Source organism: Oncorhynchus clarkii, chromosome 13 (genome assembly GCF_045791955.1).
Source record: "Oncorhynchus clarkii lewisi isolate Uvic-CL-2024 chromosome 13, UVic_Ocla_1.0, whole genome shotgun sequence".
NCBI classification, from domain to species: domain Eukaryota; kingdom Metazoa; phylum Chordata; class Actinopteri; order Salmoniformes; family Salmonidae; genus Oncorhynchus; species Oncorhynchus clarkii.
This window is the reverse complement of record NC_092159.1, coordinates 44,302,236-44,318,890: the sequence shown is the minus strand read 5'-3', so window position 1 is coordinate 44,318,890 and position 16,655 is coordinate 44,302,236. Positions and strand designations below refer to the sequence as shown.

The window sequence follows — 16,655 nt, the reverse complement described above, 5'->3', positions numbered from 1 at the left end:
ATGGGATATTTTTCTGTTGGTAAAATTAATTGTGCGAGAAATGTCGGTGGAAACGCTTTTATGTACAAATATTAATGAAGTAAACTTGGAATCACGTGATGACATGTTGTGTGGTCCTCCAACTATGACTCCCCGGGAAAGCATGCAGTTGATTAGGCTACAGATTAAATCAAGTATGTAGCTAATAGCCTACATAATTTGACTATTATGGATAAGAGTGATACTATTTTATTTAGTAAACAGCAGTCAAGCATCGATCATCATCTCACCAGAATCAGAACCTCAATATTTATTGGAAAGGAGCATGAATATCACCGTGCACATTCCGCACCCTTTGAAGTTCATAAATTATTTCATTTTATCCTAATAAACTGCATGGTTTCTTGGGTCGTAGTGGGAGGACCACACACCGGATCATCGTGTTTCCAAGTTTACTTTGATGGTTTTTATATCATTATTTGCGCATAAAGGCGTTTCAATCGCCATTTTCACCACAAGATCCACCATGTCATACTAGCAATTTATCAGTAGCATTTTTACAATAATACCGAAACCTGTTTCCATCAGAGCGGTCTTCATTTTTTTTTTTATATACATAAAACTGTGGATGGAAACATGTTATAGAGCATCAAAACTGTGATCTATCATGGGTGAATTGGGACCGACTGACTTATCTACAAACAATATTAAATAGTTATTTATGATGCAAGGTGATTTATAAATTAGTCAGTCACGCCTTGCATTTAAATTCGTCTGCAATGACGAACGCGCCCAATGATTGCCACTGCCTTTCGAAGCATTATGGAGATAACAATTGTCTGACTTGCGCCTGCCTACGTTTGTTAGGGCGGAGGCAAGCCATCTATCTAATCATTATATACAGTATCCCTGCAAGTTTCTGCAGTTGCTCTTCAACAACTTCATTCTGCAGCCATCGCCTGCATTGTGGGAGGTTCTACTGTCAACCAATATGTTAGGGTGTTTGTTTGACCCACGTGACCAAATGCATGACTGAAATGGGAACCAACGCGATTCATACAGTGGATATCAGTGGAGGCTGGTGAAGGGAGGACGGTTCATAGTAATGGCTGGAATGGAATACTCCATCCACAAATTACATTTCATCTACGCCATTCCAGCTACTACGGCCATCCTCTACTCACCAGCCTCCACTGGTGGATATATACAAATAAATGTGATATTCATTCTGATTGTAGCCAAAAATGTACACACCTTGTGCCTCTTGACAAGTAGATTAATGATACATTATTGGGAATTAATTGACAAATGCACCAAGGGCATTCAGAACTGGTGAAATGAAACAACGTTTTCCTAATGCCATGATCCGTGTTCACTATGGGGAATAATGGGAACTTACATTTTAATAACCAACTCATCTGATTAAAACAACCATGACAAAATAATTTGCAACAACCAAATATTTATTGATTTGATATTTCCATTACGGTTTCAAAATCAAACAATCAACAAGAGTAATATACTTGTTTTTTTGCATTTGGAAGGAGAGTCAGACATGAAAAAAAATGTACGTTACAGTGAAAGTGAGTAAAACAGAAAACCTGAGGGAAATAGTTTTACCACATCCACTCCTGATAGAAAACAAATAGCCATAGTTTTGATTGGCTCAGTAGAGAACACAGAAGATGACAACTCCATATAATAATGTCTCTAAAATGTTTCTCAGAGCTGGTGTCTAATGTGTGAGTCCTGTTTGACTATTCCAGATTCAGGTAAAAAACAACAAGGGATGGGGTGGGTGGCAAGAGAAGTCAATGGGAATTCTAAATGAGAAGGCTCTGACAGGCTGTTTTGATTCCCCATTATTAACCAGTAGTGTTCCCATCAGTGTCCATGAGTTTGCTTGAGGAACCACTAAGAGCTAACAGCCCCAAATAGGTGGGCTCCATTTAAGAACATACAGTATAAGAGTTGCTGTTGACCACCCCTCCACAAACCCTTGTCTAGTGTAAAACTTGCTGCATGGCTCTAGTCTCCTCTTTACCCATCTGCCCATCAACATTACCCATTTGATCCATACACAGTGGAATAATCTCAAGTAAGCTTTTTAGCTCTCCCAACACCTGACAACATCCATTTGCTACTCTCCCGCCACTCGTTTTTCTTCCCGCTCCCCTCTTTTTTCTTCACCTCTCCCCTAGGGCGAAGGGCTCCCGAACTTGGCACTCAGCTTGGTGATTAGGGCCATGACCTTGGGGTTACCCTGGTACTTGGCGATGTTAGCTGGGTTCTGAGCCACATCCTGGAAAGCTGCCATCACCTCAGGGTCCTTGAGAAAAAACACAGGAGAGATGGGATTAGATATGGATACTGACATACAATCCAAGCGCTAACTGTAAGACTGCAAACACTTCAATTTAAGGAGCGTCGTACCTTCATGGCGTTGAGCACCTCTGGGTCGTTAAAGAGCTCTCCCAGACCAGGCATGCCGAAAGGAGAGCCTCCAGCACCCCCTGGGAAACCGCCAGCACCCCCTGGGAAACCGCCAGCACCCCCTGGGAAACCGCCAGCACCCCCTGGGAAACCACCAGCACCCCCTGGGAAACCACCAGCACCCCCTGGGAAACCACCAGCACCCCCTGGGAAACCACCAGTACCTACAGCATGAGACAAGGAACCCAGGATTAATGCGATTACAGGGCTCCAATGGACCCTTGGGCGATGGTCAGATAATGTAGAGCAGTGGTCACCAGCCCAGGTACTGGAGAATTACAGGGCCAGGGATTACAGGCCTTTGTTCAAGCCCTGCACTAACAAACCTGATTGAGCTAATCGACTTATCGTCAAGACATTTCATGAACCCATATTCCCTATTACCTGGGAAACCTGGGAAGCCACCTCCTCCTGCTGCTTGTCGAGCCTCCTCCTCCTATGCAGAGTTTTAAAAAAATGTTTATGTTGAGACACTATTTTGAAATTCTTATTCTCCTCTGTTCTTGCACCAAACACTCACCCTCTGAGCTTTCTCATGTTCTTCCCTCGCTTTCTTTACCCTCTCCTTCCTGTCCTTGATTTCTTGCTCCTCCCTCTTGCGCTCATACTTGCGCCGGTGCTCAATGATTTTGTTAGCCTGAGTAGAGAAATAGCATGAGTTGAAAGTCAGACCAGAACACACTGATTGACCAGACAACCTTGAAACTGCTCTGGTTTAAAAGACAGTTAGTGGCTGGGTACCTTGGGCTGGACCTCTTTCAGCATGGCACTGGCGTCCTCGTCGTAGTCCAGTTTGCAGGCAGTGGCCAGGTCCTTCGCTGCCTCCTCCCAGTGCCCCAGCAACCTGACACACAAAAAGGAAAGAGACTCAAAGTATTGTATTAGGGGTGTGCCAAAATGGCCATACTCGTAATCGTATCTGTAAATTGACAGTTGATAGTCGGATCGGATGATACCCGTGACCGGAAAAAATAGAAGTGTTTTAATATTTTATTTACCTATGGACTTATTAGATGTTGACAAAATACCTCATTGCACATTCACTGCAAAATAAAGCTGCAGATTAGGAGCAGCACGCGGAGGTGTGTCTGTCCTCAACTTGCAGCGGGCAGCCAAGTTTGCTGACACTCAGTCAGAATGCCCATCAGCGTTTCATATCCCCCCCCCCTACCTATGCCTCACATGTTAGATATTATGCACATAGATAGCAAACGTCCTCGCCATGTGATTTATCATAGTAGCAGGAAGCAGCAATCTAAATTATCAGACCGAAAAATATGCAAGGAAAACTGATCTTTATCAGAACGAAAAATATGCAAGGAACACTGATCTGGTGAAATGATGACGTGAGTGGACAGAAAAATACAGCTTCACTCTATCCAATCAGAGCAGCATGATCAACGTACAGCCATCTCTTTTCTTTAGACAGACAGCCAGTTGAGCTATTTAGACCATGTAGAACCTTGCACATTACTGACTAACTTGAGAAAGATGCGTGCTGACACTCAAATGTATTTTTCCGATCACAGATTATAACAAAATACTCCGATCACAATCGTATCCAGAAAATTGCCCATATCCCTTACGATCCTCATTTTGTCCGAATACTCGGTACCCCCCTATATTGTATTACTTATAAATCATATACAACTGCACTGTGTCTGAGTTTGAATATGCAGCCTATCTAGCAGCATACTTGTGAGCTTTCCCCCTCCACTTGTAGGGCTGTGCAGAATCTGGGTTGATGTCAATGGCTCTGTCGCAGTCCCGCTTAGCTGCATTGGGTTTCTGCATCCGGATGTAGACGCTGGCAAAGAACATATGTCAGTCTGTATGAATACTACGTGATCATGTACTAGAGCACATCATGTGGTATGGCATTGTTAAGTCTAGCAGTGGGACTCACCTAGCCCTCTTGGCATACATGATAGCTACCCGTGGATTGAGTTTGATGGCTTCAGTGAAGAGGTCCAGGGCTTTCTGCAAGTCACCTGTATTTGACAGCACCAAAAAGTGATACTTATAACCACTGGTCATTAAAATGTCTTCCCGATTTACTACAAGGTCAGTGCAATGTCAATGCAAGAACCTTAGAACAAACAACCCACCTTCTCCTAACGCTTCGATAGCGCCCATCTTCTTCTCGTTGGCCTGGTCCATCATTTCATCTGTCACCTAAAGGAACAAGAACACACTATTTATCTGCAAGACATATGAGATGCCAAGAGGTATTCTGCTTTGGCTGGTAAATTTCAAGCAGTCTTCTTCAGGGCTTGCATGCTCACTAGATGCATTTCTCATTAGTTCTCATCTGCAGAAACTCCCCAAATGAAAAGCACTTCATGCACTCTCCCATCCTTATGTTATATTTATAACGGATGTCTTCAGTAGAGTAAATATTCTCACCTCCAGATTTTCTAAGTCTCCCATCTCCTGAGGTTCGTCTGTGTCTGGCTCAATCACCCCATCTTGGTCGATCTCTGAAGAAGCAAAGGGATCCATCAAGGACTTCAGAATTTTAGCAGATATGAGAGACACTGAAAGCTTGCGCCTCTAATTCCATTATTGTATGTTGTATACAGTGGCAACCCGTCATTCAGGAGGGGTGGGACAGAGCCCCACCTGTTTTAATCCCCACATTTTTTTGTGGGCTTGCCTGTTTTGCATGTTATTTTGGCATTAATACGAGTCACATATCAGTTTGCAAACAATGTAAAATAAATATAATTGAGTTAATAAAGCCACATACAAATATGGTCTTTCAGCCTAGCTCAGTGCTTTCTGTGGCGGTGGGGCAAGCCAGCAGAAAATAGGAGCGTTGCACCGTGATTGGCTCAGTGTTCTGTCACTCATGGGGACACTAAGTCACAACCAAGTAGTAAGACATCGAAAATTCAAGCCCTTTGGCTCCTGCCATTGAATTACATTAGTAGTGCCCTTCCAAGAAGGCTCAAGGTCATTGGCCACAGATAAAAATCACGTCAAACCATGATATGTACAGTAGCTTTGATTGGACTGATCATGTCAACATCTTACTTTCAAAATCTTTGCTAGCAGTCATCAATTAGACAATCTACAGGCAAATCCTTTTGAATCCTTGTCATATGAAAATAAATAATGGAGAAATTATAGTTAAATGTATTTTTTTTAAAATTTAAACTTAATTTAATAGATAAAATGCATCGGTGCTCATTGGAAATCGCAAATTCAACAATGAGTGGTTTGGAAGGAATTTGTGACAGTGGCTAACTGCAAGAATTGCAACTGGGAAGTCGGGAATAAATGAGCTCAGACTGGGAATATACGTTTTGAACGGTCATCCAAATCCAACTCGGAAATGTAAATCTGGCCCCTGTCTTTTTTTGATGACAAAATGTTCCTGCGAAGGACCACCTTCGCCACCTTCCTGTTCAAGTGAGCACATCACACAAGTCCAAAAATGTCTTGTATGCTGCTGCATAAATGATGTAACATGCCAGGGAGATATGTATACTGTAACTAAGAAAGTAATACTAAGTATATGCTGCGTAGTAAACTGTTAGTAGACCATGTGCCTCACCCTAATAATTTGGTCTATTTTCACCTCTTAATTTCACCTAACGTTACTGTTCTGACTCAGTGGTGCACATGTAGCCTATAACCTGTTTGAGAAATGTCATCATTGAATATTGTAAGAGCTTTCATTGTGTGCTTATATGCCCCCTTTATTTATCCTATGGTTCTGATTTGGTATACAGGGAAAACACTAAGAACAGCCCATGTTCTGAATTATGTCGCTATACATTTCAAAAGTGCAGAACAAATAGTTATATTGACTACATCCGTCCTGGTTCGCTCATTAATGTCTTAATCGAAATTACAGATGACCTCTTATCCGCTTGCCGTCCCCTTATGCCATAGTTTGAACATCTCAATTGTCAGTAGAAACCACATTTGTTTAAGCAAGTCAGTCATATCATCTGTTTTTTTAATTAAAAAGGCAGTAAATGAGGCTGAATGAACTGTTTCGCTGCCAGACAAGGCTCCGTTAGTGGCCAAGTATAGCAGTGGTAAGGTGTTGGAACTGCTGTAGGGACAGCTTTATGTAAGTCTTAACAGTTTGTGGGCACCGTGTCACCGTTATAGTGCAATTCATTTATCGTTTACTGGTGCAATTATTATTATTTTGCCCCACCAAGATTTACATGCTATAATCACCACTCTTTGTATAAGCACTGCTCAAGAGCTTAGCAATCAGTTTATAAGGCAGCATTACAAACTGTGTGGTCATGCAAAGTATTGTTTGTTATTCACTGTATCACTGAATCTATTAGATGGAATGGAACTATAAATGTCTGGGTGATGATTTATTGGTATGGTGTGTGAGTCGAAAAAATAATTTCCTTTTGGCCTGTGTACCCATTTTCTTTACGAACTCAATGGGTGACTGTGGGAAAATGTGTGGGCCAGGTGTGAGAAAGCTGCCATGGACATACCTAATTCACTCTCCTCACTCTCAGAGGGGGCATGGGGCTCAGGAGCAGAGGCAGGGGGAGGAGCTCCAGCACATGGACACCCACCCTGAAATTAATTAGTTTTAGGTAGGCTGTCAAATATAGCAACTGGATGGATATATGAAACAAGTCATACTTATACCTTGCATGAAGAGTCATTTTGGGGGGCTTGTGGAATTGTAGCTCCCATTCTGAAAAAAAGAGAATCTTCTTTCAAATTTGAATTCTCTCCAATATGAGCCTTTAAAATTTGCCAACTGCTGCCAGTAAATGTTGGTGTATTACTTAGTACAGTAGGAATTCCTATATTTTATTAAATTAATAAAGTACTTTGTACTGACTATATCAGACAGAGAGAAATATGCCTGATATTTAGCAGCAGTGAGTGGGTGTGACTGCGGCGTTCCCGTTCAGGGTAGTTGGGGAATTGGCAACAAAAATCACACGAAATAGCATTAACAATGACTTCATTCAATTAACTCTAATACTATTGATATCCGGGGAATAAACCGGGTTCTTAACATGGGTTGATCCGACTCCTAACAGATAGTGGCCCGCTACTTTTGACGATAAAGAGCAACTGCACGCTTGACGCTGTGCGATAAACAGAAGGATTATCAACTGACCCTTGTAACCAGGCCCGGAGGAAGCCGAGCTCGGGAAGATGCAATATGGAGGGATTTTCGTCGCACAACTTCACGAAGGCCTTCAACTCATGCACTTTCCGCGGGTCCATTCTCACTTCACAGGTCCAGCACACGCTACACAACAAGAAAGTGCGAGGAAGTAAAAATGAAACTGCTAGCTAACTAAGTATGAGCATTGATAGCATACACATGTGCTGCACAGCCTCATTTAGTATTATTAGTAAACTAGCTAACTCCTTTATCTCAGAAAACAGTTTGTCCCAGGGCACGTGTAGAAATGTAGCATGGATTGTGAGGATAGAATATTCTGGAATTTTGTCGAGTTAGTCATGCCGTGGGGATTATATGAATTCATGATAAAATCAGGGAAAACAAACCAGAAAGGTGAATTATTTCCAATAAAACAACGTATAAGGGTTAGATTAGCTACCTGTATGACCAGACAGCTCTTCAACGAGTGGTAGCTTCGAGTAGAGGGATGCAACTAAACCGCCACAACAATCGCTATAAATTACTAGTCGATGGTGTATGTTGTTCCGTAGATGTTTTTAACGCAGGCATTAATTAGATAGAAACATATGACAAACAAAACAAGCGATGAGGTCCTGCGTAAATGGATCAAGTCGCAAACAAAAGAGGTCATATAATTGCTATCCAATCAAAAAACCTAATATTGTACTTCCACCAATGGTAACGATTGTCTTACAGGGGAGGCTGAAACTTGTCACCTTACAAGCACGGCAGACCGACGCATATATCGACATGATACAGTCACAAATTCCTACATGTTGGCTGTCGTATGAAGATGTAGTCGTTTTATATAGTTTACGTTTGATGTTTAGTCTGCTAAAGTATTTATATTTTATGTAATTGTGTATACCGCAATACAATTTAGCGCCACCACTTGTGGACATCATCATGATGATGGGAGTTAACTGTCGCTGATAGTCTGACCGACTTGCAACAATGTTGCCCTCACTTAACATTTTGACCAGATCCACTACCCAATTGGTGTCACACTCAAAGTTTTGGAGTCAATGTGAGTGGTGAAATATTTGGTTATTTTTATTACAATGGTAGATTGTCATTTTTATATCTGGCCACTGTCCAGACAAATGAGCTGTAGTCAGGGTCAAGATCACAATTGTGTACTCGTGACGTACTTTTCTCAAATCCTATTGGAGGAGAAGGTCCGAGGGGCGGGACCTCTTGCTTTCTCATCCAATGGGTTTTAAAAGAAGATGCGTGGAGAAAGCAATTGAGATCTTCCCTATGATTTATGCAAGCTAATTTCACATTGTATGTTTGTATAACACAAATGCTTGCCTCAGCAAGATGGAAGGTATAATGCATGTTATTCCCCAATTATATGTCATACTTTTATTATAGGATCAACTCATGTATAAATCTTAAATCATGTAGATTTGTATGGCCAGCTGATTGTGGAAGATTCTGTAAGACCTAGGTGAAAAATAACTGAATTTATTAGCAAACTTTTCCCTCACTGGTAACCTCTCTGCAGGTCATCTGTGGTGCCCATACCGGAATGTCTCCGTTATACCAGGAGGGTGGAAACCACGGAAGGTTCCACCAAGATACCTCGGCCAGCTAAGCCCCTTCACTCATCCACACTTCATAAAAAATGGTGAATGTACTCATGGGCATACAGCTATGTCCCATTTCTGCCAATCCGTTACTCTACATAAATTTACCTGATATCAAAGCTCATTGTTATCTTATTCACAACAGCAAACTATGGGTATGAATACTGTTGTGTAGTACAGTGCAGTCGCTTCAGGGAGTTTTGAATGGTGGGTTTATAACTTCTTCTTCCCCTTCTTGCTCTCTGTCACAGGTGAGGTGACCCCTGGCTTAACCCAAACAGAGTTTGATCTCCGTCGGCAAAGACTGGCCTCTCTCATCGAGGTTCAGGCAGATCGGCTGGGACCCACTGCTTCGTCCAACAAACACCTAGTCATTGTCCTGTCCCACCCAATCTGCTACATGACCAATGACATCCCCTACCCCTTCCACCAGAACCAGGACTTCCTCTACCTCACAGGCATCCTTGAACCAGACAGCGCCCTTGTTCTGTGTGGTACTGGCCGCCCGGACCAGGCCATCCTCTTTGTACCCCGCAGGGACCCGGCCAGGGAGCTGTGGGACGGGCCCAGGTCAGGGAAGGATGGGGCGGCAGCGTTGACCGGGGTCGAGAGGGTCCATTGCATAGAAGAGTTGGGACTTGTACTCAAAAGCCTTAAAGGTCGGGGGTAACTAGGGGAAAGTCATTCAAACATACATATTTTAGAGTAAATGTTACTCTTTGGATGAAAAATTAGGGATTAGAAGCCTGAGCAACGTAGCTCCAAATTGTGGATCAAATTTTAATTCCGAAACAAATGCAACTGTTTGAACCATTTCAAAATGATGTAAAGAAATTAGACAAACTATATCACTAACAATTTTACTCTGATTGTTCCCTCTCTCTCAGGTAGCACTGTGTGGTATGATGGCTCCAAGCCCTGCCACCCTGGGCTCCACCAAACCCATGTTCGGCCTCTGCTGGAAGGGGGGCCCATGGTGCGCTCTCTCAGACCCCTTACACACTCCCTCAGGGCCCTCAAGAGCCCAGCCGAGGTGGCTCTCATGAAGGAGGCTGGTCGCATCACAGCACAGGTGAGTCACCTCACACACGCCATGAGTGAAGCACTCTCAACTGTTCACATAAACCCTCTGCATCCCCTCTTTCAGGCATTCAAGAAGACTATGAGTATGTCTCAAGGGGATATTGATGAAGCTCTACTGTATGCTAAGGTGAGTTACAGGTCTTTAGACACTTTATAATTATGGTGTGTTGTCATTGAAAATATGGTTTAACACCTATGGTAGCAACGATAATGATGAAATGTTAATGTGAATCTCTTTCTCAATCCCAGTTTGATTTTGAGTGCCGAGCCCATGGAGCCAATTTCTTGGCCTATCCTCCTGTGGTTGCTGGTGGAAACCGAGCCAATACACTTCATTACATAAACAACAACCAGATTGTCAAGGTGAAGGGACATATGCAATGTTGCTGCTGAATGTGGGCCCATAATTCTGAGGTCAGAAGATTTAGAATTCTTAAAACCCCAGCATTGCCACGATGGCACATACTACATCTACCAGTAACTCTGTGTCCAGACAAATAAGACTTTGCCCAATTCCTTGTCTTTTCTTTCTCTCAGAATGGGGAGATGGTGCTACTTGATGGAGGGTGTGAATACTTTTGTTATGTCAGTGATATTACTCGCACCTGGCCGGTGAACGGAAAGTAAGTTGCATCAACAGAGATACCATTTTGGATGTTCGCTCCTTCTCTCCTCTCTCCCTCCTTTTAATGAAGTCTCCTTTTCTACCCCTCTCTTGCATTGTGAGCCCAGGTTCAGCCCTGCCCAGGCAGAGTTGTATGAGGGGGTGTTGGAGGTGCAGAAGGCCTGTCTGTCTCTGTGCTCCCCAGGAGTCAGTCTGGACCACATCTACAGCACCATGTTGGCTCTGCTGGGACGCCAACTCAAACAGCTGGGTATCGTGAAGGGCTCCACCAGTGATGCTGATACACTTAAGGTACGCTCAGTGTCGCTGTGTCCTTCTGCTCAAAGTAGTTCCATGGTTGGAGAAAATAACTCCAGGTCCAGGTTAACTGATAATGATATCAAATGCATAAATAACTGAAGGGTGTTTAGCATCAATGTAAATGAAATCGCTTACTTACTCAAATGTTTTAATAGTAATATTTAATTGAAAGTAATAGGTTATATTTTGTGGCTTAAGGGGACCATGGAGACTCAATGGCTAGGAAAGGGTATTAGAGGTTAATGCTGTGTATCAAAAAACCTATTGGATAACAAACACTAATACTAATAACGTTCAGTAATAAACCATATAATCCTAAATTATTACATTTATGTGTAGAAACTTCAGACCATTGACCTTTTTCATTCAGATTGGTAAGGAATGTCAGGACCTGAGTTAGATTGCACATTTCCTGAGAGTAAAAGGGCTCCCGAGTGGCACAGTGGTCTAAGTGCAAGAGGTGTCACTACAGACCCTGGTTTGATTTCCGGCTGTATCACAACTGGGAGTACCATAGGGTGGCGCACAATTGGCCCAGCGTCGTCTGGGTTAGGATTTAGCCGGGGTAGGCCGTCATTTTAAATAAGAAATTGTTCTTAACTGACTTGCCTAGTTAAATAAACATTTTAAAAATCAGCAAAAATAATGTCAAGTCTAGATTGGATTTTACATTTTGATTCAGACAGTACAAGAATCAGTCTTTAACACCACTGATTTCAAAATGCGTACAGTCCAGAGACATGGATAATTACCGACAGAACAATCTAGACATGTAAACGCAAGCGTGCAGTTTCTTCCGTGTCGAATGTGAAAAACAGGCAGAGTTCTCTGGTGCAATACCCAGGAAAGCCTATAGTTTCTCCCAGGATGCAACATGGTAAAAACACTAAAATCTCTCCGTGTTTATGGGGCATCGGTCCCTAAATTCATCATCCTCAGTGTAAGAGTCTAGGGTAGACAATGGCAACATGTTTGTTTGTAGCTTAACGATCAATGTTAGAAATAGCCATACGTTTTCTAAGACTCCGATTAAAAATATTAGGCCTATGAGGTTGCACAATAATCAGGCCTTGATGGTAGTTGGGAGAAGACCGAAAGGTCGGGCCAAGGGTTGCAGCACGCCACCGGAGTAGCCTAGGTATCACACCGGCTTGTGTTGGGAGGCTGGGTAGGAGAGAAGGCAATCAGCAAGACCAGCGTGTGGTGGAGGAGCTTTCAGCAATGGCACCGGAGCGATTGATATCGGTTTGCTTTCTCGATTTATAGTTATTTTATAAATGTTTAGAGTGACCAGTGTAATTTCTCACCAAAAGATGGACATGCCATTGCCATGTTAGGCATTCTAGCAGTACCAGATGGTCTCAAAATGGCCTAGAATAGTGGTTCTTAAACTTTTTTTGGTCTGGGACCCCATTTGGATAAAAAAAATGAATAGTGACCCCACCTTGTAAAAAAAAAAAGAAAAGTGATGTAATCAACGGCCAATGTTCACTTTAAAAAGTTTTGGCTCTGAGTCTATTACAAATCACTCTGACAGTATTTTTGACAGTATTTCAATCGGTATGGTTTGAAATGCATCAGAAATGTATTGGGAAATGCAGAAGATTATCACGCAATAATGTTGTATGATCTTCTGTGTAGAAAAGAACATCACCCCAAGTCTGATTTAGTGCCTAATCTTGTCCACTCGGTTGTAGTAAGAAAACAGAAACCGCTCTGTTCATTACTGCATTTAGCATCAGTTACTGATGCATCAATTACTGATGTAACCCTAGTTCTATGAACTAAATGCAAATTCTCTCGTGACCCCACTACAAATCAGGTAACCACACATAGGGTCGCAACCCCTAGTTTGGGAAAACCTGGCTTAGAACGTGTTAAAGTTAAAAGAACACAACACAGGATGTTTAAGGAAATATATTGAACATTTTATTCCAAAACCATCACACTGTTGTAGTAGTGTGATGTACTAATGTTGGAGTAATGATTAATAAATGGTGAGCAAACTGTTTAAATGCCTTGTAAATGGTTTGTTACTGACCGTTATTATAAAGTGTTAGGCCTACCCATGATGGCAGTTAGCCTAGCGATCAGAGCGTTAGGCCAGTAACTGAAAGGTCGCTGGTTCAAATACATGAGATGACAAGGTGAAAAATCGGACTGCCCTTGAGCAAGGCACTTAACCCTAATTTACTCCAGGGGTGCTGTACTACTATGACTGACCCTGTAAAACAACAAATTTCACTGCACCCATCCGGTGTATGTGACAATAAATATATGTCAACATGAAAGGCAGACACAGAACTGAAAGAAGGGACCCTATAAGTCACAGTTAAAATCTTTTCTGGGCAAAGAATCCTGGAACTTTGGATATTTTGTGTTTACTTTGCTCTCTCAAATGGTCTGTGGTCAGGAAATGACATTAACGTCTTCTGGCCCATTTTAAACTGTAAAGTAGTGACCTAATTACACCCTTCGTAAAGCACAAAATCCCTGTGTACTACCTATAATTGAGGCATCACTTTTCTGTAGCAATTCAACTCGGGGGGAGAAATCAAGCCAAACCAAAGTTTAATATACATTTGATTGAGCAGCTATGCTCTTTCAAAAGTTTTGGATTGCGAATTAAAGTGTAATCAATTACTGAAATATTTACTAACAATCCTGACTAGCAAATGCCTCAATATTGAGATTAATAGTGTACTCCAATCCAAATGTTGTCCAGTTGAGCAGGTATATTTAGCATATATGCTCATTGAATAAGAAAGCAGTAGTCTAGCTGTGGTAATTTTGGTAAATACATTTTTATTTGTACTTATGGGACCAACACAGTCCTTCCCTCCTGAAATACAAATTTTAGATGTCATTGATAGATAAAAGTAGATGAATACCAGCAGTAATAAATTAACTTACATTTCTCAAACTGAAACTTGACCATAGATAAACCTAGATTTGTAATGGAAGGTAACTTTATCACCACATAGAATGCATTTTCCGTGAGATATTGGGTGCAGAGCTTGAGCATGCAGTGTACTTTGTTGTTTCGGTGACCTGTATTGCTGCTTCTAGGCGGCGCGGCGCTACTGCCCCCACCATGTTGGTCACTACCTGGGCATGGATGTGCACGATACCCCTGAGCTTTCCCGCTCTCAGCCCCTCCAGCCTGGAATGGCAATCACAATAGAGCCAGGTACTGTATACATGAGCAAGGGTACAATCTCTCTCTCACTCACACAGTTCAGTTCTTCATATTAGTCATATTCAACTGATTGACAAACTTTGAGAAACTGTGCACTCTTTAGGCTGGATTAACACTCCACTAGGGGTATTCTGCCTTAGAGGCAACACTTTATTACTGCACCACTCACCACACGCACAGTGGGCTCCACATAGTTTACATGGTAGAATGTAACTTTACACAAGTATCCTTTATGTTTAGCTAAGGAGAATGTTGTGTAGTGTAAACCCAGCCTTCCCAGTGAAACAACCAGAGATTCCTATACAAACACTGAAGCACTACTGTTCCAGTGTTTAATGCATGTGTGTGCATGAATGCATCAAGTGACTACACTCCAGTCCATCTCTCTCTTTAAGGGCTGTACATATGTGAGGACGATGACCAGGTTCCAGAGCGATTCCGTGGACTTGGGGTGAGAATAGAGGACGACGTTGTGATTCAAGACGAGATAAACCCCTTGATCCTGTCCTCTGACACACCCAAAACCATTGCTGATGTTGAAAGAGCCTGTGCACAGAGTTAGGGCTGAGATAGACCAGACACGGGGAGGGTATATACCTTGCTCCCAACTGAAGTGTGACCGTATACACTCCTCAAAATGCTGAGTGTGAGCAAGAGTGAGTGTTCATCCCTCTCGAATGACTGGTCACATTTCAGTAGGTTCTTCTTCGGTATTGGCGATTGCACAATTTAATGTGCATCCTGCCAGCTACTGTGCGGGATGGAAACAGGGTTTCCCCAAAAAGCGTAACTACCAACAAAAAATGAACAAACTACCAAAAATAAAATATCAAAACAACTTCACTGTTAAAAAATAACCGGATCTGATCCCTACACAGGCTCAGGGGGAGCCTGGGAGGGCGGGCTGTCTTCCGGCGCCAATACCCCTTCGAAGTGCTTCAGATGTATACTAAACAAAAATATAAAGTGTTGGTCCCATGTTTCATGAGCTGAAATAAAAGATCCCTGAAATGTTCCATAGATGCAAAATGCTTATTACTCTCAAATTTTGTGCACAAATGTGTTTACATCTGTTAGTGAGCGTTTCTCCTTTGCAAAGATAATCAATCCACCTGACAGGTGTGGCATATCAAGAAGCTGATTAAACAGCATGATCATTAAACTGGTGCACTTTGTGATGGAGACAATAAAAGGCCACTCTAAAATGTGCAGTTTTGTCACACAACACAATGCCACAGATGTCTCAAGTTTTTAGGGAGCGTGCAATTGGCATGCTGACTGCAGGAATGTCCAAACAGAGCTGTTGCCAGAGAATTTACTGTTAATTTCTCTACCATAAGCCGCCTCTGACATCGTTTTAGAGAATTCGGCAGTACATCTGACCGGCCTCACAACCGCAGACCATGTTTAACAATGCCAGCTCAGGACCTCCACATCTGGTTTCTTCTCACCGGGGGATTGTCTGAGAAGGGGGAGGGTGTATTTCTGTCTGTAATAAAGCCCTTTTGTGGGGGAAAACTCATTCTGATGGGCTGGGTCTGGCTCCCAAGTGGGTGGGCTTATGCCCACCTATGGCTGTGCCCCTGCCCAGTCATGTGAAATCCATAGATTAGGGCCTAATTAATTTATTTAAATTGGCTGATTTCTTTCTATGAACTGTAACTCAGTGAAATATTTGAAATTGTTGCATTTTTGCGTTGATATTTTTGTGCAGTATAAAATCCTTAAATCCCCAAAACGTTTCTGCTGCAGCCACAATCTCCAGTTTCTTAGACTTCTTTGAGAGTTGAGCCGCAGTTTATAACTGTGGCAATGAACACCACAAAATCCACTTTAACACAGGCTATCTTTTGACTGGCAGCAAACATTTACTACAGGCTGTGGTACATCCACTACCATGTATTCACTAGCATCACTTGTTTTCCCAATTATTTATATGGGTTTCTGGAGGACTGCTTGATTATTCCTCATGGATCTGAATGTGGTAATGTTTTCATTGTCTTTTCTACTATAAAAATAGAAAATGTCTGTTCTCACAAACTAATACAATTCACAGGTTCCTTGCAGGATAGGAGAGCATTAGATAATGGCTCTATTGTGCAAGAATCGTCTCATTTATTAGGAATATTGGGATTTGAGATGAGTTTATTGAAGACAAATGTATATTTGTGTGTGTGTTATAGTTTTTATACATAGTCATGTCTAATTAAATGCTGTTAACAGAATATTCAG

At 42.1% G+C, this 16,655-nt stretch overlaps 2 protein-coding genes across 6 annotated transcripts; one reads left to right on the top strand and one right to left on the bottom strand.

Moving 5' to 3' along the window:
- Positions 1 to 1,424: 1,424 nt before the first annotated feature.
- Positions 1,425 to 8,225, bottom strand: LOC139364788 (hsc70-interacting protein-like). Of its 4 annotated transcripts, none has more exons than XM_071101882.1 (13): positions 8,043 to 8,225; positions 7,592 to 7,726; positions 7,108 to 7,156; positions 6,948 to 7,032; positions 4,879 to 4,952; positions 4,581 to 4,647; positions 4,379 to 4,463; positions 4,169 to 4,279; positions 3,214 to 3,316; positions 2,993 to 3,109; positions 2,857 to 2,908; positions 2,413 to 2,636; positions 1,425 to 2,308 (listed from the first exon to the last, which is right to left on the bottom strand). In XM_071101882.1, exons 2-13 carry the CDS (start codon positions 7,699 to 7,701, stop codon positions 2,177 to 2,179), a joined length of 1,209 nt encoding a protein of 402 aa, XP_070957983.1. In that variant the 5' UTR covers positions 7,702 to 7,726; positions 8,043 to 8,225; the 3' UTR covers positions 1,425 to 2,176. The 4 variants fall into 4 exon arrangements, with proteins under 4 accessions (XP_070957983.1, XP_070957984.1, XP_070957985.1 ...); XM_071101883.1 differs by having other exon boundaries at positions 2,413 to 2,616; positions 2,858 to 2,908; XM_071101884.1 differs by having other exon boundaries at positions 2,413 to 2,595; positions 2,858 to 2,908.
- Positions 8,226 to 8,323: 98 nt separating this feature from the next.
- On the top strand, positions 8,324 to 16,648 carry LOC139364787 (xaa-Pro aminopeptidase 3-like). 2 transcript variants are annotated; one of them, XM_071101881.1, is made up of 10 exons: positions 8,324 to 8,651; positions 9,135 to 9,257; positions 9,468 to 9,875; positions 10,104 to 10,288; positions 10,364 to 10,426; positions 10,549 to 10,662; positions 10,837 to 10,922; positions 11,032 to 11,215; positions 14,294 to 14,414; positions 14,819 to 16,648. In XM_071101881.1, the coding sequence occupies exons 1-10, from the start codon at positions 8,579 to 8,581 to the stop codon at positions 14,983 to 14,985; spliced, it is 1,524 nt and encodes a 507-aa protein (XP_070957982.1). In that variant the 5' UTR covers positions 8,324 to 8,578; the 3' UTR covers positions 14,986 to 16,648. The 2 variants fall into 2 exon arrangements, with proteins under 2 accessions (XP_070957982.1, XP_070957981.1); XM_071101880.1 differs by having other exon boundaries at positions 8,347 to 8,651; positions 10,104 to 10,426; positions 14,819 to 16,645.
- The last annotated feature ends 7 nt before the right edge of the window (positions 16,649 to 16,655 follow it).

Excerpts from the sequence above, each read along its gene's own strand:
- LOC139364788 (XM_071101882.1), bottom strand. The coding sequence starts at position 7,701 with ATGGACCCGCGGAAAGTGCATGAGTTGAAGGCCTTCGTGAAGTTGTGC. Across the intron at positions 7,157-7,591 it reads CTCCGGGCCTGGTTACAAGG|AATGGGAGCTACAATTCCAC; the intron begins GTCAGTTGATAA and ends TCTTTTTTTCAG. Across the intron at positions 4,648-4,878 it reads GAGACTTAGAAAATCTGGAG|GTGACAGATGAAATGATGGA; the intron begins GTGAGAATATTT and ends TTGTTCCTTTAG.
- LOC139364787 (XM_071101880.1), top strand. The coding sequence starts at position 8,579 with ATGTTGCCCTCACTTAACATTTTGACCAGATCCACTACCCAATTGGTG. Across the intron at positions 8,652-9,134 it reads CTCAAAGTTTTGGAGTCAAT|GTCATCTGTGGTGCCCATAC; the intron begins GTGAGTGGTGAA and ends ACCTCTCTGCAG. Across the intron at positions 11,216-14,293 it reads GTGATGCTGATACACTTAAG|GCGGCGCGGCGCTACTGCCC; the intron begins GTACGCTCAGTG and ends TGCTGCTTCTAG.